Source organism: Oncorhynchus keta, chromosome 12, assembly GCF_023373465.1.
Source record: "Oncorhynchus keta strain PuntledgeMale-10-30-2019 chromosome 12, Oket_V2, whole genome shotgun sequence".
NCBI classification, from domain to species: Eukaryota; Metazoa; Chordata; class Actinopteri; order Salmoniformes; family Salmonidae; genus Oncorhynchus; species Oncorhynchus keta.
The window spans coordinates 5,837,501-5,860,000 of record NC_068432.1 but is presented as its reverse complement, the minus strand read 5'-3'; the positions used below and the strand labels follow the sequence as shown (position 1 = coordinate 5,860,000).

Here is a 22,500-nt window from a genome sequence, read left to right as displayed (position 1 = left end):
ACAACCTGTTTTCTACTACGTTGGGGGCCGTATATGAAGGGTCCCATCTAAAACACAGCCTAGTCTAAATCTGTGTATATATTGAATATTGAAACCAAGCTTCCATTTCATTGTCTTAGCAACACGTAAAGGGTTAGGTGGTGGGGTGGATTCTGTGGGTTTGCTACAGTGCTAACCCCACTCACCCACCCCGACGACCTATCTGCAGACAACGATGAGCATTGTTGCTCTTCTGGTATTATGATGTGATTGTAGAATAGGAATGAATAGAATGTGCTACTCATTCTGTTTCTATGGTTGTAATGGTCTGCGGTGGATGGAAAGGAAGGAGCCAGACTGGCTGTAGACAGACAGTGTCACCTGACCAATACGCTGCGTTAGGAAGTTTCATCCTGAATCCTTGTGTCCCCTCTGGGACAGGAAAACAAACATACAAAACGAGTCATCTTCTACATTACGACCCTGTTATACCAGCGCTGGGGGTTGTCAGCGGGCTCAGCCATCAGCCGCCCATCCACACACGGTTCAGCAGCATTCAACTCTCTCCAGGGGGGGGGGGGTAGGCCACTCCATCCAGAGTAGGTCAGTGGCACAGAGGGCCAGTAAGTAACACACCTGTGGGAGCAGGGAATGGGAGAGTCCAAGGTGGAATAGTGGTGGTGGGTGTCAGGACGCCGCCACCCCTTTAAAAAGGCAGAGTCACACCATGCCAGCGCAGGCCTGAGCAATGCACAACTCCCAGGTGAGGCTGCGTCACAAATGGCACCTTATGCACTAAGCAGGGAATAGGGTGCCATTTTGGGACGCAGACAGAGTAAGTGCATGGTGCCCTGTCTGTTATACACACTGTTCTTTGGCATTATCAACTCAGGAGACAGCCAGGTGGGTTAGTAGTAGTGTACTGACTGAGACATGAGAAAAGCTCTCAGCACAGTAGTAGTCAGAGTTTAAACAGTGAGCATTGCCAAAGGAACCTTTTCTATACATACCCATCATATGTAGAAAAGGCTGTATATGGTATTATATATTTACGGATTAACTTTGATTTCAATACATTTTCAACCCTTCTTAGTCGCCTTCAAAAACATTTTTTTTTTTAATATTTTTTTTTTAAACCCTGAGAAAATACTGTGGACCGCTTTTAGTACAAAATACAACTCTCTGAGACGAAGAAAAAAAAAACAACATAAATTTACAAAGAACTCAAAAAAGTAGTCAGAATCCAGAACTCTGTGCTGTAGCTGACTATACGATTCGTCTGACTGGAGCAACAACGACTCCAGAAGTTGCTTTGTTGGGGCAGCACTTTGCACAAATATGGTAGAACTGTGTGGCTTTGCATGCGGTTGGGTTGATTAAATGGCAAGAGCTGCATTTCCATGTCTTTTTTAGGCACTACAATTAAGGTCCGAGAAGCCCTCTGTTTCAGTACGCTTGATGGCCAATACAACAGATGTTCCTTTTTTGATTGTTACAAATCTGATTATAGAAGTGATTGATAAACTTATTTTGGGGGAGCGACAGAAGGCACACGATAAAATACTGTTTCTCCAATGATTCAGGCCCAAACGGAAGATGAGTGAGGAGTCAGTGAAGAGCTGACATAATTATCAACCAGTGTGTTTCTACAACGGCTGGATGCAGACAGAGTCGTTTAGAGTATGTGTGAGTATGCGTGTGTATGTAATGCGTCTGGTGTGCATGTCTGAAAGAGTGTGCGTGTTTATGCCGCAATGTTTGTGTTACAGTTCCCGTTAGCTATTTGTGCTTTTAAAAGGCTAATATTCGTTTGATATTTTCTGTACATTTCTCAGAATGATGCTGAACTGAAAGGCTTTTTAAAAACATCAGATCCCAGGAATCGCCTCGCGGGATCCATCTTACGTCGAGAGAAAGGAAGAGATTCGTCTGAACCAGCTTATAATGCCCACAAAGTATTCACCCCAATGCTAGCGGCTGGTCACCACTGACCACACCACTAGGAAGGGTTGATGACATGGGTCACCGCCATGCTATACTTCAAAATAAAACCTCAAATGTAACATTGTCCAAAATCCATTTCCTCTTTTGTCTTCTTACGTCATCATACAGCATTTGTTACTTTAACAAGCACTACTAACATCTAGGGTCTCGTTGTGTATGTAGCTATCTGACTAACAGCTACGTTCAAATCCCCAGAACAGAGCAGAGAGACTGATTTAGGACTAGTGAAGTACAGAGATTTGGTTCATTAAAGCGATCTAGAGAGAAAAGAACGGCATGTATAATATCAAAAGCACAGACGGACAGACGGACAGACAGTAGCCATGGTAGCGGGAGCTGGGATGGCGCTCCGGTCAGTCTGAGAAATCACTGTCTTCTGGACGATGTGTGTGTGTGTGTGTGTGTGTGTGTGTGTGTGTGTGTGTGTGTGTGTGTGAGAGAGAGAGAGCGTCTCAGTTTTTTTTCTACAACGCTAGCACGCTCCTCCTCAGCAGGTCCTCGCTCCCAGAATGCAACTGGGCCAGGCGGAGCTTGCGGCCGCTGGAGTGCGTGTCCGAGTCGCTCTGCTCGGCGTCAGAGAAGTAGCCATCCGTCTCGGGGTCCTGCAGCGACAACGTCTCCTTCACTGGGTGGGGGTCTCTCTCTCTCTCCCTATCCAGGGGACGCTCTGCCACCTCCTTCCCCCCTCCACCCCCGCCCTTCCCCCGGGACTTACCCTGCCGGGGCAGACGGAGGCGCAGGGCCGTGCGGTGACCGAGACCCCCCCCTGACCTCCCCTCAGGCACTGTCCCGGGACTAATGCAGGGCTGTGGGGGGGAGCAGGAGGCCAGAGGGGGCGGCGTGGGGGCGGACGCTGCCCCTGTACCAGTGAGGCTGTCCCAGGGGCCGCGCTCCTCCGAGATGTGACAGGAGTCCATTTTGGAGGTGGGCGGCTGCGGCGGCGGGTCCAGTGGTGCCTCAGTGCTCCTGGTCTGGGGGTGATGGTGGTGGTGGTGGAGGGCCTTGGAGCCCCGGGACCTCTCCCCTCTACGGGCCCCGTGGCCTGGCCTGTCATCTGCCAGCAGAGTCCCCTTGGCTGTGGCTGTGGAGGAGGCGGTGGCAGCAGCAGTGGGACTGACAGCGGTGGCAGAAGGCGGGGTGGTTGCTGCGGCGGGGGAGTGTTGGGCCCGGGCTCTGGGCTTGCCCCGGGTCTTGCGGCCCAGCTGAGGGGTTTTCCAGGTAGACTTCATGGAGTGGTCCATCATAAGGCTGAGCAGGCTCTCCTCTCCCTGCAGCAGCTGGTCAGACAGCAAGCTGGCCGTCTTGTCACGGTGCTGCCCGGCGTCCAGGGCCCACTGGCTCAGCATGTCGTCAGCCGTGATCTGCACCGACTGGGCCAGCCAGCTGTCAAACAGCGAGTTGTCCAGAGGGAAGGTCTTGGGGAAACCTGGGGGGAAGAGATGGACAGGTGAGAGGACCATAGAGGACCAGTCTAGAGCGTCAAACTCAACTCCAGGAGGGCCGTGTGATTTCCTTTCAATTCGTGCCCAATGAAGACCTAGAGAACCAGCTAAATGGGACTTCTTGATGAATCCTTGACCTTAAATGATCACTGAAGTAACAAGGGAGGACTGAAAACCTGCAGGCACACGGCACTCCCAGGAATAGAGTTTGACGCCCTTGTTATACAGACGATTCTGAAATCTCATGAATGTCTGTGGATGGATAGTAGGATCAACTGTTCCGTCCAAAACATAAAGCCTTCCGGGAGGAAGTCTGGAACAAACCTGTAAAACATAGGAAGACACAGCGTAGGGCTGGGTGACAAAGTACAGCACGGGGGATTTGTGGTCCGAGTCGTGATGCTAAACCTGACCAGACTTTCCTTCAACGAATCAATCATTTAACAGGCGGTAGGGTGTGCGTCCCAAATATCAACATATTCCCTATATGGTGCACTACTTTTAACCAGTCCCCTATGGGCCCAGGTCAAAAGTAGGGCAGTACATAGGGAAAAGGGCACATTTGGGACTCAAACCCCCTATCTACCCCACTTCCTGTGCGAGTTTAAACAATGCATTAGCCCCGTTCTGCGTCGGTCTGTCTGTCTGTGCTTTGTCACCATCACCACCAGGGACGTTCACTGTCAAACGCAGCTTTTAGAGACAATGCATGCTGTGTGTGTATATAATTAGGAGATTTGCATGGCTCCTTGTCTGTCATTAAGGCCCAGAGTTGGCTGCCAGAGCCGCGCTGCAGCTCGGGAACACCGATTCTCACAGGAAATAGAGAGAAGGCGGAGAGGGGGAGGGAAACGCACTGGTGCCAGGCGGTGTCGCAAATGGGACCCTATTCCTTAAGTAGTGCACTACTTTTGACCAGGGCCCGTAGGGTTGCATTACATAGGCCGGGGATAGGGCGTTATTCAGAACACACCTAGAGACAGAGCTCCATCCACCACCCGTATTCCAAACCCATGAAGTCCCTCTCCCACGGTCTGGGAGATGCATCAGGGGACAGTACACTGGGTAACACTCTCCACTCCCCCGAACCCTGCCCCTAAACCAGGAACACACTGGGTTCCTGTCAACCCAAAACATCATGAGCCACTGTTCACACACACCTCTTTTAAAAAGGTACACCTGCTGAAAATACAGTTAAACCCTATAGGTGTGGTGTTGTTTCAACGAGCTACAATCACCTCCTTAAATGTGTGTCTCTCTGTCTGGTGTGGAGTGTTGTCTATCTCCTCAGGTGATGAGTAAGGTGCTGGCTGGCATAGGGACAGAGTATTAGCAGTGGTGCAATTGGCTCCAGCTCCACACACCCAGCCTGCCTGTTTAATGAGATGAAGCTCCTACTTAGAATAGCATTTTTAAATCACAGTCATTAACAGAGAGCTAATTCCACCACAGACCCTATTGAAGTATGGGAGGAACACAACCGAGGAGAGGAGGCAGGGAGGGAGGAGAGGAGGCAGGGAGGGAGGAGAGGAGGCAGGGAGGGAGGAGAGGAGGCAGGGAGGGAGGAGAGGAGGCAGGGAGGGAGGAGAGGAGGCAGGGAGGGAGGAGAGGAGGCAGGGAGGATCAACTTGAGAGACGCTCTCTGCTGGGCATGTCAACATCTTACCACAGAGACACAAGGTAGGGGTGTGGGGACGGAGGGAGAGAAGATTGGAAAACAAGTGTACTTCTCCCCGCAAACTGAGATGCTCGTCAGCACATCTTACCTCCCCACTACCTTCAACTGCACCGGATTCCTATAGACCACATAGGGCCCAGGCGGTCACACCAACACAACCCTCAACATTCCTGACCGGGTCATCACCTGGTAAATCTTCCTGTTAGGGGGGCTAAGGCTAATGGCCACACTCCAACGATTTCATCCGTGTTCATGCGTCTATGACCGACATCATTGTCCATTTTTTTTGTCCATCAAAATTACAACTAAAGTCAAGTATTCTCCGACGAGTTGCTTATGTAAAAAGACAGACGGTTTGGGTGTTTTTGTTGGACAATGCATCGCCGTCGCCATTCACCCGGCAACGGATTACTCCTATTGGAAAGGCACTGGGTCCATCCGAAATGGCACAGTAGTGCACTAAATAGGTACTAGGGTGATATTTGGGATGCATCCTCTACCCAGTCACCCCCCCTCCTCCCCCTTCAGTCCATAAGGCACTGTGCCCACCAGGAGGTCAGGAGGAGCTGCTGTGATTGGATCAGCATCCCCTGGCCAGACGTTTCCATGACGCAGCAACAGCACCAGCGCCTCTGCTGGAGACAGGAGACTCGAGAGGGGAGGAGGGAATGAGAGGTGGTGGAACAGAGAGAAGGGAGAAGGCAGGGAGGGGGGAACAGAAAGGGAGGGAGGGAGCAGAGTTGGAAAAGAGAAGGGAGGGCGGGGGCTGGTCGTGACCCACTCTGCTCCACCTCTCCTCTTCATCTCCAACCCACCCCGCTGCGCATGTCTGCTGGCTGCAGCCCTTCTCCTGGCTCTGTTCCGTGGACCCGGTGAAAGCAGCCCCGGGGCCTAGGCTGCTGCGGTATGGTAGCAGCCCACGCTAGGCTAGGTGAGGCCCGGTAGGGCTAGGAATGCACTGGCTGGGACAGGGCCAGACCAGGCTAAGCTACGCTAAGTAGGGCCAGGGAGGGAGGTAGGCTAAGCTAGACTAGACATGAGGGAGGGAGGCTAAGCAAGGCTAGGATAGGATAGGCAGGGACAGGAGGGAGGGAGGCTGAGCTAGGCTAGAAAGAGCCAGGAATGCGCTGGCTGGGGCAGAGCCAGACTTGTGTTTGTGCAGGCCCCGCTACAGTGTGCCAATTGTTCTCAGGTGCCAACTGTCGCCCTGACAACCCCGCATACGCACGGAGCGAGGGAAAGAGAGGGGAGTGAGCAGTGCTAGTCAGCGACGGAGAGCACTGTAAACTCCATGCCTGAAGAACTTAGAGGCGGAAACACAAATGAAGTGTTAAAATGATGCCCAAAGTATCAGTCTGGGGAGAGAGTTAGTAATTATCCAGCCCTCTCAATATCAACACCCAGAAGGTCTTGCAGTCTATTTCACCACGACAACACTCAGAGGTACTCTACTCCACTCTGTCTGCCACCCAGGGGTCACGTTACAACAGGCTTATCACGTGGGCCAGATGCCCGTATCCGTCCACGTCCCAATGGGCACCCTATTCCCAAAGGGCTCTGGTCAAAACTAGTGCACTATATAGAGAAAGGGGTGCTATTTGCAACTCTACCAGCCTCTGTCCCACTGCCTTATCTGGAGATGCTCTCCCCTACCCTCTGACCCCCCGGGTTATCCTGTTCCGTGAGGGAAGGTCACACACGCTAAAGCCCGGGGATTTAAGAGAGCAGCTCTGCCTTAGTAGGGGGGCACGCAACACCACACACCTCACCCACAGCGCTCAGAAAAGCACGGTGGCGGACAGGGACACTGGGCCCACACCATGAGGATTAACCTCTACCCCTTTTACCCTGAAAATAATATTGACATTGTTTTTTTTTTATGTACACCTGAGAAACTACACCTGCACCAAGCCATGCAAACAGATGCTTTTCCATGGCTATAGTTGCAACTCCTCTCAGTAACTCTCTACCTGACCAAATCTGATCTGGCATCACCAAGGACTCAACTGGCATCTCTCAATGACACGGTATATCACACCAGCCAACAGGAGAGTGCAAACAGTGTCCCAAGAAGAACAATAGAATACCAGCACTACTACAGCATCCATTTCTGTTGAGAAACACACACACACTTGGGGTTAAGTGCTTAAAGGTAGAGTTGGAGTGTATACCAACTTGCTCCTACATGGTAGACATGCAGTCAGCCCTGTGAGTCGTCAGAGCACTACTGAGCAGTCTGACAGAGATATAACAGGAAGAAACCCCCAGCTAGCCACTGTTAGACTTATTTACCTTGACCTAAAAAAAAAAAAGGTCAGCGCTCTGCCTACTGAACGTGATGTTAGTCTATCGTCGCTGTGTGACGTACTATAGGTGGACCCTGAAGTGTGTGTCTGCACCACCGTAGTGCTATACTGCACCGCTTATAATGTCAACAATAGATTCCCACGTGCAAGTTCTCCACCAGGTCCACCTGCTCACTGGTTTTGGAGGGGTAACACAACGAAAAGCTGAGAGTGAAGTAGAAGGACGGGCATTGGGAGGCACCGGTCCAACGGGAGCTCTGAAGAGAGCCGAGGGCTCTGTGGACACACGTTGGGATACGATTATTCTTGGGTACTGTCACCAAGGCTGGGGACATGAAGGCTCCTCCAGCCCTGTCCATGTCATGTAAAGGGGCCAAGGGGCCAAGGGGCTCAGCTCCAATGAAAGGGCTAAAAGGTCCGCTAAAAGATGGCTAAAAGGTCCGCTAAAAGATGCCACTAAAAGATGTCCGCTAAAAGATGTCCGCTAAAAGATGTCCGCTAACAGATAAAAGATGTAAACCACAGATGTCAAAAGTGGCTAACAGTTTCCTAGTCGATTCCCTGTTAATGGTTCTACAGATTGTCTGGGGATGAAGGATGCTTCTAGTTGAGTATGTGTAACCGTGGGAAGACTTTTCCTCCTGAATGTTGATACTGTAAGCATCTTCATCATGATCTGGAGAGTTTGGACACTGATTAGTGCCGAGCGATTAACCAAAATGTCGGTTATTATTATTATTATTTTTTAACTAATTGACCGACGTCGATTCAATTATTTGTATTCCATTTAATTTGGTTTTTCTTCTAAGCTCAATGTGCACATTGCAGTTTCCTTAGATATAAATCCGATCCAGCCTGAACTGTGCAATGTAGTAAGTAGGGAGTTGTAGTTTCCAACAGGATAATATTTGACATAATTACAACAGTTTATGTGCTAAACTAACTACAATGACCACAACCCATTGCGCATCTACTTGTCCGGGCTTTGTTTCTTTTTTAGGTCTGCTACTCAGGAAACAGAAGAACATGCGATCGTGAGGTGATATAGAGAGCAGCTGTTGCGTCGGGAGGTATCTCTACCTGAAAATACATTAACTTAGTGATTGATAGTTGGTATTCAGCAGGCATAAAAGTATGCCTTATTTACTTTGAAGAACTACTAAAATAGTGATTTTTTCCCAGGCAGCAGCTCTGTAGAGATGAGATCAAATGACTTAGAATGAAATAATAAAGTCACCAAAAAATAAAAGATATATACATAAATTAAATATTTGATGAAATAAAGTCATGTGAATAAATGATGGTTAATAAGTGATAAAACAACCTCAAAATGTACTAATCGCTCAGCACCGACACATTCTCCAGAGATGGTATCCACAGAGGAGACCGAGGCAGCATCCTGATCCACCACACTTCGCCCAAAGTGTGCACTTGCACACTCCCAGTAATGGATTTGAATGCTTTGGATTGGTGGAGGCATTGGCTCTCCAACATTGTTAAATCCATGACAGGGAGTGTGTGCAAGTGCACACTTCAGAAGAAGGGTGTAGAATGAGCACCCAGATCTAGATGGTGCGAGCCTGGACAAGTCGGGGGAGGTGTGATAGCAACTCAGGGGGGGGAGTGGGTGTCATACACGTCATCGACTCGACTGGAAACTCGCAGCGCAAACACAAACCCCCGTGGTGTGTCAGACCTACCTAGCTGTTTGAGGAGGGAGCCGTTGTCAGGCTTCCACCTCTCTTTCTTCTTCTCTGGACTGCTTTTCCTCCGCTCCTTCCCCTTCTCCTTCACCCCGTTCTGTCTCCCCTTATGGCCCTTCATGGTTTTCTCTGCAGAGGAAATAGAGCAACATTGCAGTGGAGCCAGCCAAGCATGAAGTCAGGGAGAGGCAGGTCAAGACCGGGATATTTTTTCTCATGTGCTAGATCGACTACTGGTGTTTTTAAACCGATTGGCTGCGCCCTTGGGGACATACCGTGTGCGCCCTTGGGGACATACCGTGTGTGCTCCAAATGGCAGCCTATTCCCTATATTCTGCAGGGCTGCAGTCAAAGGTAGTGCACTATATAGGGAATAGGGTGCCATTTGGAACACATGCTGTGTAGCAGTTAAATACATCTGCATAATGTAAACACAGTCAAATACTGAGGAGGCTATGAAGCAGTCAATGTTTGATTTCATTATCCTAAACTAAATTGGGGGTCAGAACTAAGCAGTGAACAGTACACTGAGGCTCCTTGTCTCCCTCCTGGTTAAGTTTCCCTCTCCTCCAGTCAGAGTGAATCTTACACTGAGAAACTGAGCAATCTGACCCCAGAATGGCACCTTTTACCCCACCAGCTGGACTAATCGTTGTGATGAGAGAAATGAACCATGACCAAACTGAGAAACTGTCCTACTTCTCAGAAAAGCTCAGACTAAAGAACTCCCTCACAGTCAAAACCTTCACCATCCTCTATTCACAGCTCTTGAATATAGTCATTGGGGACTAGGAGGCACAGGAAACCCACCCACCCACACTCACAACTACAAATACGCTCACAAACAAGCACACTTACAGTAAATACACAGTACCAGTTAAAAAAATTGGACAGCTACTCATTCAATAATTTCTTTATTTGTACTATTTTCTACATTGCAGAATAATAGTGAATACATCAAAACTATGAAATAACACATATGGAATCATGTAGTAACCAAAAGAAAAGTGTTAAACAAATGTTATACTGTATTCTTCAAAGTAGCCACTCTGTGTCTCACAAAGACATGGCGGTTGGAACCAAAAATCTAAAATTTGGACTCATCAGACAAAAAGGACAGATCTCCACTGGTCTAATGTATATTGCTTGTGTTTCTTGGCTCAAGCAAGTCGTCTTCTTATTGGTGTCCTTTAGTAGTGGTTTCTTTGCAGCAATTTGACCATGGAGGCTGATTCACACAGTCTCCTCTGAACAATGATGTTGCGATATGTCTGTTACTTGAAATCTGTGTCGCATTTATTTGGCCTGCGATTTCTGAGGTTGGTAACTAATGAACTGTAACTCTGGGTCATCCTTTCCTGTGGTGGTCGTCATGAGAGCCAGTTTCATCATAGCGCTTGATGGTTTTTCGACTGCACTTAGAAGAAACTTCCAAAGTTCTTGCCATTTTCCGGTTTGACTGACCTTCATGTCTTAAAGTAATGATGGACTGTTGTTTCTCTTTGCTTATTTGAGCTGTTCTTGCCATAATGTGGATTTGGTATTTTACCAAATAGGGCTGTCTTCTGTATACCACGCCTACCTTGTTACAACACAACTAATTGGCTCAAAGGAGTCGTACAATAATGTAGAGGAAATGAAATACACAAAACAAATTCCCCATTAGTAAGAAGGAAAGAAACTCCACTATTTAACAAGGCACACCTGTTAAGTGAAATGCATTCCAGGCGACTACCTCATGAAGCTGGTTGAGAGAATGCCAAGAGTGTGCAAAGCTGTCATCAAGGCAAAAGGTGGCTACTTTTGAAGAATCTGAAATATAAAATATATTTGGATTTGTTTCATGGTTTTTGTTGCTGTTGGTTACTACATGGTTCCATATGTCACTATTATTCCACAACGTAGAAAACAAAGAAAAACCCTTGAACAAGTAGTGTGTCAAAACTGTTGACTGGTTCTGTACATCTGAACCAGCATCTCTTTGGACACACACAGAGACACACATAACACAGAGGGAGAGCACACCGCTGAGGAACCGTCCCACTAGCTGTGCGGTTGGGTTGGCGCCCCCCTTCCACACTTATTGTTGGGGGACATGTTTTAACACGCTCCCGCTGCTTAGACCAACAGTGGAGCGGGTGGTGTGCACGCCTGACTTCCTCTCATGCTGGTTATAATAGAGGCCGAGTTGTGGGGGCAGTGAGGGTCTCCCTCCATCACGCTTCCCCTTGATGGAGGAGGGTTGTGTTTCACACGGAGGCTACCCTGGGTGTGTGTGTGTGTGTATACATGTTGTTTTCAACAAATCTGTTGTGTGGGTGTGTGCGTGCCTGAACACTGCCGGTAAGTGTGTGTAGGATAGAAGGTCATATGTATGAGTGATGTGTTCGCTATTTTTGTGAATATGTGTGCTGTCGGAAAGAAGAAAAAAAAACGAATTTTCTGCAACGGACCAACTTGGAGAGACATTTGGAAACGTTGTAGTCAGATCAGTTGTTTTTTTTCTCTGTCCCCCCTCTCCCTCCCTCTCCCCCCTCACACTTCTCCCTCTCTTCACCCCTCTCACTTCTCCCTCTCTTCACCCCTCACACTTCTCCCTCTCTTCACCCCTCACACTTCTCCCCCCTCTCCCTCCCTCTCCCCCTCACACTTCTCCTCTCTTCACCCCTCACACTTCTCCCTCTTTCCCCCCTCACACTTCTCCCTCTCTTCACCCCTCACACTTCTCCCTCTTTCCCCCCCTCACACCTCTCCCCCCTCTCACTTCTCCCTCTCTTCACCCCTCACACTTCTCCCTCTCTTCACCCCTCACACTTCTCCCTCTCTTCACCCCTCACACTTCTCCCTCTCTTCACCCCTCACACTTCTCCCTCTCTTCACCCTTCACACTTCTCCCTCTCTTCACCCCTCACACTTCTCCCTCTTTCCCCCCTCACACTTCTCCCTCTTTCCCCCCTCTCTTCTTTCCCCCCCTCTCACACTTCTCCCTCTTTTCCCCCTCTTCACTTCTCCTCTTTCCCCCCTCTCCCACACTTCTCCCTCTCCCTTCCCCCTCTCACACTTCTCCCTCTTCCCCCCTCTCACACTTCTCCCTCTTTCCCCCCACTCACACTCTCCCTCTTTCCCCCCCCTCACACTTCTCCCTCTTTCCCCCCTCACACTTCTCCCTCTTTCCCCCACTCACACTTCTCCCTCTTTCCCCCACTCACACTTCTCCCTCTTTCCCCCCCACTCAACACTTCTCCCTCTTTCCCCCTCACTTCTCCCTCTTTCCACCTCTCACTTCTCCTCTTTCCACTCCTCTCACTTATCCCTCCCCTCTCACTTATCCCCTCCCTCTCACTTATCCTCCCCCTCTCACTTATCCCTCCCCTCTCACTTATCCCTCTTCCCCTCTCACACTTCTCCCTCTTTCCCCCTCACACCTCTCCCCCTCTCACTTCTCCCTCTCTTCACCCCCTCACACTTCTCCCTCTCTTCACCCCCTCACACTTCTCCCTCTCTTCACCCCTCACACTTCTCCCTCTCTTCACCCCTTCACTTCTCCCTCTCTTCACCCTCACACTTCTCCCTCTTTCCCCCTCTCACACTTCTCCCTCTTTCCCCCCCTCACACTTCTCCCTCTTTCCCCCTCTCTCTCACTTCTCCCTCTTTCCCCCTCTCCACTTCTCCCTCTTTCCCCCTCTCACACTTCTCCCTCTTTCCCCCTCTCACACTTCTCCCTCTTTCCCCCTCTCACACTTCTCCCTCTTTCCCCCCCTCTCACACTTCTCCCTCTTTCCCCCTCTCTCGCACTTCTCCCTCTTTCCCCCTCTCTCACTTCTCCCTCTTTCCCCCTCTCTCGCACTTCTCCCTCTTTCCCCCCTCCACTTCTCCCTCTTTCCCCCTCTCACACTTCTCCCTCTTTCCCCCTCTCACACTTCTCCCTCTTTCCCCCCTCTTCACACTTCTCCCTCTTTCCCCCTCTCACACTTCTCCCTCTTTCCCCCACTCACACTTCTCCCTCTTTCCCCCCCTCACACTTCTCCCTCTTTCCCCCCTCACACGTCTCCCTCTTTCCCCCACTCACACTTCTCCCTCTTTCCCCCACTCACACTTCTCCCTCTTCCCCCCCCTCAACACTTCTCCCTCTTCCCCCTCTCACACTTCTCCCTCTTCCCCCTCTCACTTCTCCCTCTTTCCACCTCTCACTTCTCCCTCTTTCCACTCCTCTCTTATCCCTCCCCCTCTCACTTATCCCTCCCCCTCTCACTTATCCCTCCCCCTCTCACTTATCCCTCTTCCCCCTTCTCCCCCCTCTCACTTCTCCCTCTCTTCACCCCTCACACTTCTCCCCTCTTCACCCCTCACACTTCTCCCCCTTCACCCCTCACTTCTCCCTCTCTTCACCCCTCACTTCTCCCTCTCTTCACCCTTCACACTTCTCCCTCTCTTCACCCCTCACACTTCTCCCTCTTTCCCCCCTCTCACACTTCTCCCTCTTTCCCCCTCACACTTCTCCCTCTTTCCCCCCTCTCGCACTTCTCCCTCTTTCCCCCTCTCACACTTCTCCCTCTTCCCCCTCTCACACTTCTCCCTCTTTCCCCCCTCTCACACTTCTCCCTCTTTCCCCCTCTCACACTTCTCCCTCTTTCCCCCCCTCACACTTCTCCCTCTTTTCCCCCACTCACACTTCTCCCTCTTTCCCCCCACTCACACTTCTCCCCTTTCCCCCACTCACACTTCTCCCTCTTTCCCCCACTCAACACTTCTCCCTCTTCCCCCTCTCACACTTCTCCCTCCCTCTCACACTTCTCCTCTTCCCCCTCTCACTTCTCCCTCTTTCCACCTCTCACTTCTCCCTCTTTCCCTCCTCTCTATCCCTCCCCCTCTCACTATCCCTCCCCCTCCCTTATCCCTCCCCCTCTCACTTATCCCTCTTCCCCCTCTCACACTTCTCCCTCTTTCCCCCTCTCACACTTCTCCCTCTTCCCCCCTCTCACTTCTCCCTCTTTCCCCCACTCACACTTCTCCTCTTTCTCCCCACTCACACTTCTCCCCTTTCCCCCACTCAACACTTCTCCCTCTTTCCCCCCACTCAACACTTCTCCCTCTTTCCCCCACTCAACACTTCTCCCTCTTTCCCCCACTCAACACTTCTCCCCTATCCCCCTCACACTTCTCCCTCTTCCCCCTCTCACACTTCTCCCTCTTCCCCCTCTCACACTTCTCCCTATTCCCCCCTCTCACTTCTCCCTCTTTCCACCCATCTCACTTATCCCTTCTCACTTATCCCTCCCCCTCTCACTTATCCCTCTTCCCCCTCTCACACTTCTCCCTCTTTCCCCCCTCTCACACTTCTCCCTCTTTCCCCCCTCACACTTCTCCCCTCTCACACTTCTCCCCCCCACTCACACTTCTCCCTCTTGCCCCCTCTCTCACTTCTCCCTCTTTCCACCCCTCTCACTTATCCCTCTTCCCCCTCTCACTTATCCCTCTTTCCCCTCTCACTTATCCCTCTTTCCCCCCTCACACTTCTCCCTAATGCCCCCACTCACACTTCTCCCTCTTTCACCCCCTCACACTTCTCCCTCTTGCCCCCCTCTCACACTTCTCCCTCTTTCACCCCCTCACACTTCTCCCTCTTTCACCCCTCACACTTCTCCCTCTTTCCCCCCTCACACTTCTCCCCCTTTCCCCCTCTCACACCTCCCTCTTTCCCCCTCACACTTCTCCCTCTTTCCCCCCACTCACACCTCCTCTTCCCCCACACTCTCCCTCTTCCCCCTCTCACTTCTCCCTCCCCTCTCACACTTCTCCCTCTTTCCCCCCCTCACACTTCTCCCTCTTTCCCCCTCACACTTCTCCCTCTTTCCCCCCTCTCACACTTCTCCCTCTTTCCCCCCTCACACTTCTCCCTCCCCCTCTCACACTTCTCCCTCTTCCCCTCTCACACTTCCCCTCTTTCACCCCCCTCACACTTCTCCTCTTTCACCCCCTCACACTTCCCCCTTTCCCCCTCTCACACTTCTCCCTCTTCCCCCCACTCCACTTCTCCCTCTTTCCCCCTCACACTTCTCCCTCCCCCCCACACTTCTCCTCTTCCCCCCTCTCACTTCTCCCTCCCCCTCTCACTTCTCCCTCTTTCCCCCTCTCACACTTCTCCCTCTTTCTCCCCTATCACACTTCTCCCTCTTTCCCCCTCTCACACTTCTCCCTCTTTCTCCCCTCACACTTCTCCCTCTTCCCCCCTCACACTTCTCCTCTTTCCCCCTCTCACACTTCTCCCTCTTTCCCCTATCACACTTCTCCCCTCCCCTATCACACTTCTCCCTCTCCCCCTATTCCCCTCTCCCCCTACACACTTCTCCCTCTCCCCTATCACACTTCTCCCCTCCCCTATCACACTTCTCCCTCTCCCCCTATCCCTCCCTCTATCACACTTCTCCCTCTCCCCGTATCACACTTCTCCCTCTCCCCTATCACACTTCTCCCTCTCACTTCCTCACACTTCTCCCTCCTCACACTTCTCCCCTCTCAACCCACACTTCTCCCTCTTTCACCCACTCACACTTCTCCCCCTTTCTTCTCCCTTCTCCCTCCCCACTCACACTTATCCCTCCCCACTTCACTTATCCCTCCCCCTCACACTTATCCCTCCCCACTCACTTATCCTCCCCACTCACTTATCCCTCCCCCTCACACTTATCCCTCTTTCCCCCTCTCACACTTCTCCCTCTTTCACCCCCTCTCACACTATCCTCCCCCTCACTTATCCCTCCCCACTCACACTTATCCCTCTTTCCCCTCTCACACTTCTCCCTCTTTCCCCCCCTCACACTTCTCCCTCTTTCACCCCCTCTCACACTTCTCCCTCTTTCCCCCTCACACTTCTCCCTCTTTCCCCTCACTTCCCCCTCTCTTCCTCACACTTCTCCCTCTCTTCCCCCTCACACTTCTCCCTCTTTCCCCCCCACTTCCCCCTCTTCCCCTCACACTTATCCCTCTTTCCCCCTCTCACACTTCTCCCTCTTTCTCCCCCTCTCACACTTCTCCCTCTCTTCTCCCCTCTCACACTTCTCCCTCTCTTCCCCCTCTCACACTTCTCCCTCTTTCCCCCTCTCACACTTCTCCCTCTTTCCCCCTCACACTTCTCCCTCTTTCCCCCTCACACTTCTCCCTCTTCCCCCCTCACACTTCTCCCTCTCCCTCCCTCTTTCCCCCTCACACTTCTCCCTCTCTTCCCCCCTCACACTTCTCCCTCTTCCCCCCTCACACTTCTCCCTCTTTCCCCTCTCACACTTCTCCCTCTTCCCCCTCCCTCTTCCCCCTCACTTCTCCCTCTCTTCCCCCCTCACACTTCTCCTCTTTCACTTCTCCCTCTTTCACCCCCTCTCACACTTCTCTCACTTCTCCCTCTTTCCCCCTCCCCCATCTCCCTCTTCCCCCTCACACTTCTCCCTCTCTTCCCCCGCACACTTCTCCCTCTTTCCCCCTCACATCTCCCTCTTCTCCCTCTTGCCCCCTCATTCTCCCTCTTCCACCCTCACTCTTCTCCCTCTTCCACCCTCACTCTTCTCCCTCTTCCCCCCTCACACTTCTCCCTCTTTCCCCCTCACACTTCTCCCTCTTTCCCCCTCACACTTCTCCCTCTTTCCCCCATCACACTTCTCCCTCTTTCCCCCTCACACTTCCTCACACTTCCACTTCCCTCACACTTCTCCCTCTTCCCCTCACATCTCCCTCTTCCCTCTCTTCCCCCTCTCACACTTCTCCCCTCTTCCCTCTCACACTTCTCCCTCTCTCCACTTCTCCCTCTCACACTTCTCCCTCTCTTCTCCCCCCCTCTCACACTTCTCCCTCTCTTCCCCCTCTCACTTCTCCCTCTCTTCACCCCCCCTCTCACACTTCTCCCTCTCTTCCCCCTCTCACACTTCTCCCTCTCTTCCCCCTCTCACACTTCTCCCTCTTCCCCCCTCTCACACTTCTCCCTCTCTTCCCCTCTCACACTTCTCCCTCTCTTCCCCCTCTCACACTTCTCCCTCTTTTCCCCCTCTCACACTTCTCCCTCTTTTCCCCTCTCACACTTCTCCCTCTCTTCCCCCCTCTCACACTCTCCCCTCTTCCCCTCTCACACTTCTCCCTCTCTTCCCCCCCTCTCACACTTCTCCCTCTCTTTCCCCCTCTCACACTTCTCCCTCTTCCCCCCCTCTCACACTTCTCCCTCTTTCCCCCCCTCTCACACTTCTCCCTCTTTCCCCCCCTCTCACACTTCTCCCTCTTTCCCCCCCTCTCACTCCCCCCTCTCTCCTCTCATTTACATTTTCTGGCGTTGTCAGTTAGGTGCAGTGCCTCCAAGGGATTTGTCTTTTTGAAGTGTGTGGTTAATTTCCTCTCTTTCTGGGAGCACTCAGCTGCGGTGTGTGTGTGTAAAAGAGAGAGTGTGTAAGTGTGTGTGTGTTTGTTGCACCGTGCCCCACTTCTTACCTGCGCTCATTAGCACAACACCAGAGTTTCTTTACACTCCCTCTTCCACTTCCTCTCGCATGCTCCCTCTTCCACTTCCTCTCGCATGCTCCCTCTTCCACTTCCTCTCGCATGCTCCCTCTACCACTTCCTCTCGCATGCTCCCTCTACCACTTCCTCTCGCATGCTCCCTCTACCACTTCCTCTCGCATGCTCCCTCTTCCACTTCCTCTCGCCTGCTCCCTCTCCCCCTTCCTCTCGCATGCTCCCTCTTCCACTTCCTCTCGCATGCTCCCTCTTCCACTTCCTCTCGCATGCTCCCTCTTCCACTTCCTCTCGCATGCTCCCTCTTCCACTTCCTCTCGCCTGCTCCCTCTTCCACTTCCTCTCGCCTGCTCCCTCTTCCACTTCCTCTCGCCTGCTCCCTCTTCCACTTCCTCTCGCCTGCTCCCTCTTCCACTTCCTCTCGCCTGCTCCCTCTTCCACTTCCTCTCGCCTGCTCCCTCTTCCACTTCCTCTCGCCTGCTCCCTCTTCCACTTCCTCTCGCCTGCTCCCTCTTCCACTTCCTCTCGCCTGCTCCCTCTTCCACTTCCTCGCCTGCTCCCTCTACCACTTCCTCGCCTGCTCCCTCTACCACTTCCTCGCCTGCTCCCTCTACCACTTCCTCGCCTGCTCCCTCTACCACTTCCTCGCCTGCTCCCTCTACCACTTCTCGCCTGCTCCCTCTACCACTTCCTCGCCTGCTCCCTCTACCACTTCCTCGCCTGCTCCCTCTACCACTTCCTCGCCTGCTCCCTCTACCACTTCCTCGCCTGCTCCCTCTACCACTTCCTCGCCTGCTCCCTCTACCACTTCCTCGCCTGCTCCCTCTACCACTTCCTCTCCTGCTCCCTCTACCACTTCCTCTCCTGCTCCCTCTACCACTTCCTCTCCTGCTCCCTCTACCACTTCCTACCCTACACTCTCCTGCTTCCTCTACAACTTCCTCTCCTTCAATCTCCTACACTCTCCTGCTTCCTCTCATGCTCCCTCTACAACTTCCTCTCCTACACTTTCCTGCTTCCTCTCCTTCACTCTCCTGCTCCCTCTACCACTTCCTCTCCTACACTCTCCTGCTTCCTCTACCACTTCCTCTCCTCGCTCTCCTGCTCCCTCTACAACTTCCTCTCCTGCTCCCTCTACCACTTCCTCCCCTTCTCTCTCTAGAAGACAGAGAGCTCAGCCCAGAGTCCCCTCCACACACACGTCTACAGGAAGGTAAGCCAGTAGAAAGGAACCTTTAAGGCTAGACTTGAATGTAGGATATCCCTAGACAGATATAAATCTGCATTCCAAATATGCACCCTATGCTCTCTATAACGCAACAGTTTTTACCAGGGCCCATAGGGAACAGAGTGCCATTTGGGACTCTCCCTGACTCCATTACAGCCCCCAGTCATGTGAGTAGTTGTGGTGTAGTGGTAGTCAACCTGCAGTGTCCATGCCTCTGGCCCCAGTACTGGTCCCATAGTAACCCCTCACAGGCGTGACAATAGTCTTTACACACTACTCCACTTGGCCAAGTAAAGGGCCCAGGGCAAAGAGTCTGAGGGTTTCCCCTGTGTGTCTGAAGGAATGGGAAACGAGCCACCCTGTTACAGAATAACTAGCCAGGACTCTCTAGAGTCTTAAGGAGAAACTAGAGAAAGAAGTGTGTGTGTCTTGGAAAAGGGGAGGGTTGGGGTTTGGGTGGGAATTTATGTGCATATTAACATTTGAAAGAGGAATTGGCTATGTTAGTTCAGGTGTGTGTTGGAGTGGGATCTGTCTGTGTGTGGAAAAGGAAGCGTGTATGTGTGTGCGGTTGTGAGAGTCCTTGCTCGTGTGTGTCCTTTTAACCTATGTCTGTGTGGCACGCTTGGCCGTGTGTGTGTGTGTGTTAGCCTGGGGAGTTTTGCGAGTCTCTCCAGCCGGTACTCAATTTGCAGTGTTCATCATTCCTGAGCCTCCAAAGCCCGCTGTTGTGTAGTAGGACCTCCCAACTGCACTTCTCAGCGCTATCAGGGGCCTGTGTTGGCTGCCCGGCGCTAAGCAGCCATATCTATTCACACATGGAAATGAGGGACCGACACACAGCCGGGGGAGGGGACAGATAGAACACACTGCTTTCAGTGGCTTGCGGCCCAAATGGCACCCTATGTGGAGCACTACTTTTCACCAGGGCACCCGTGGGCCCTGGTCAAAAGTTGCACACACTAGGAAGGGAGTAGGGCGCCATTTGGGACACAGAAGACCGGGCCCTCTGCCTGCACCCTGCTCGCTTAGATGGAGAAAGATGGGGCTGTCAGTATCATAATGACTGGGCGACCTCTCTCATATCCCTCTCTTTGCCTCCACGTTGCGCTCTCTCTCTCGCTCTCTCAATTAAATTCAATTCTAGGGCTTTATTGGCATGGGAAACATGTTAACATCGCCAAAGCAATTGAAGTAGATAATAAACAAAAATGAACAGTAAACATCACACTCACAGAAGTTCCAAAAGAATAAAAGACACATGTCATATTATGTCTATGTACAGTGTTGTAACGATGTGCAAATTAGTTGAAGTACAAAAGGGAAAATAAATAGACAAATACAGGTTGTATTTACAATGGTGTTTGTTCTTCACTGGTTGCCCTTTTCTTGTGGCAACAGGTCACACATCTTGCTGCTGTGATGTCACACTGTGGTATTTCACCCAGTAGATATGAGAGTTTATCAAAATTGGGTTTGTTTTTTGAATTCCTTGTGGATCTGTGTAATCTGAGGAAAATATGTATCACTAATATGGTCATACATTCAGCAGGAAGTGCATCTCAGTTCCCACCTCATTTTGTGGGCAGTGTGCACATAGCCGGTCTTCTCTTGAGAGCCAGGTCTGCCTACGACGGCCTTTCTCAATAGCAAGGCTATGCTCACTGAGTCTGTACATAGTCAGAAGCTTTCCTTAAGTCTGGGTCAGTCACAGTGGTCAGGTACTCTCTCCCTCTTCTTCTCTATGAATCTCTCTCTCCCTCCCTCCCCTGCCAGCTCACAATAACCATCAGTTAGCCTGTCACGAAGGGAGAGGAGACGGGTTCTCTTTCCCCACGTCACGGCTAGACTCCCAACACAGAACACGGGGCTATTCCCATGTTCCACACGCACAGCAGACGGACAGCCAACCAACGCCGAGTATAGCTAGAGCGCATAACACTGCTCGCGTCCCAAATGGCACCCTTATACCCTAGGTAGTGCACTACTTTTGCCCAGAGCCCTATGGGCCCTGGTCAAAAGTAGTATACTATGTGGGGAATAGGGTGCCAATGGGGACGCAGGCCGTGTCTGGATGATCTCAGATTCCACAGTGACGGCATATTGCTTTGTGTCTACCATCTCGTCCTTAGAGTGAATCCACTAGACAGAGTCACTGGGCTTTGAGGGCTGAACGCAGCCTAAGCTGAAGAGCAGCAGTCCATGCAGGCACTAACTCAGGGAGGGCCCTGCCCATCTGCCTCTGCAAAGCTGGGACGGGCTCGGTTCAAATACTTTTCACGTGCATCCTTCCCTCCCTCCTTGAAGTCACATGGGAATGGAATGGAAACCTGTATTCCCTAAATCATGACCACGGGCTCCATCCCATTCCCATATTACCTCAAGGAGGGAAGGATGCATGTTTAAAATATTGAACAAGGAGATAAGGGTGCATTTTGAAAGTATTAGAACAGGGCCACATACTGCTGTCCTGAATTCACCCTCTGAGGTTATAACAGGAAGGAAGTGACAGCAGTGTAATACTGTATGCATGTCTGCTTCTGTCAAACACAACCCTACACTGCAGCTGGTGGCTTGTGTTTGGGCTCTCTGATCGTGTGTGTGCGTGTGTGCGTGTGTTTGGGCTCTCTGATCGTGTGTGTGCGTGTGTGCGTGTGTTTGGGCTCTCTGATCGTGTGTGTGCGGGTGTGTTTGTGCCACTCACCTCCAGCTAGGTCCTCCTCCAGCAGCTGGATCTGCAGGTGGAAAATCTTCTCCTGGAGGTCACACAGGGAACTCTTCATCTTCTCCCGCCGCGTGACCATGTAGCACAGGTTCCTCACCTGCCACACCCAGAGACAGAGAGACACACGTCACACCCAGAGACAGAGAGACACACGTCTCACCCAGAGACAGAGAGACACACGTCTCACCCAGAGACAGAGAGACACACGTCTCACCCAGAGACAGAGAGACACACGTCTCACCCAGAGACAGAGAGACACACGTCACACCCAGAGACAGAGAGACACACGTCACACCCAGAGACAGAGAGACACACGTCACACCCAGAGACAGAGAGACACACCCAGAGACAGAGAGACACACCCAGAGACAGAGAGACACACGTCTCACCCAGAGACAGAGACACACCCAGAGACAGAGACACACGTCACACCCAGAGACAGAGAGACACACGTCACACCCAGAGACAGAGAGACACACGTCTCACCCAGAGACAGAGAGACACACCCAGAGACAGAGAGACACACGTCTCACCCAGAGACAGAGAGACACACGTCTCACCCAGAGACAGAGAGACACACGTCTCACCCAGAGACAGAGAGACACAGGTCTCACCCAGAGACAGAGAGACACAGGTCTCACCCAGAGACAGAGAGACACAGGTCTCACCCAGAGACAGAGAGACACACGTCTCACCCAGAGACAGAGAGACACACGTCTCACCCAGAGACAGAGAGACACACGTCTCACCCAGAGACAGAGAGACACACGTCTCACCCAGAGACAGAGAGACACACGTCTCACCCAGAGACAGAGAGACACACGTCTCACCCAGAGACAGAGACACACGTCTCACCCAGAGACAGAGAGACACACGTCTCACCCAGAGACAGAGAGACACACGTCTCACCCAGAGACAGAGACACACGTCTCACCCAGAGACAGA

General features: G+C 51.8%; 1 protein-coding gene across 2 annotated transcripts in view; it reads right to left on the bottom strand.

Annotated features, from left to right (window-relative positions):
* The window catches only part of LOC118390902 (protein Jade-1-like), a 154,101-nt gene that overhangs the window by 4,703 nt on the left and 126,898 nt on the right, over positions 1-22,500 (bottom strand). For both annotated transcript variants that reach the window (XM_035781645.2, XM_035781646.2), the window contains 3 exons: positions 21,535-21,652; positions 9,110-9,241; positions 1-3,409 (listed from right to left, as the gene is read on the bottom strand). The exon at positions 1-3,409 is cut by the window's left edge and continues 4,703 nt beyond it. In XM_035781645.2, coding sequence (XP_035637538.1) covers positions 2,448-3,409; positions 9,110-9,241; positions 21,535-21,652 — 1,212 coding nt within the window. In that variant the 3' untranslated portion in view covers positions 1-2,447. The remainder of the gene's footprint in view (positions 3,410-9,109; positions 9,242-21,534; positions 21,653-22,500) is intronic.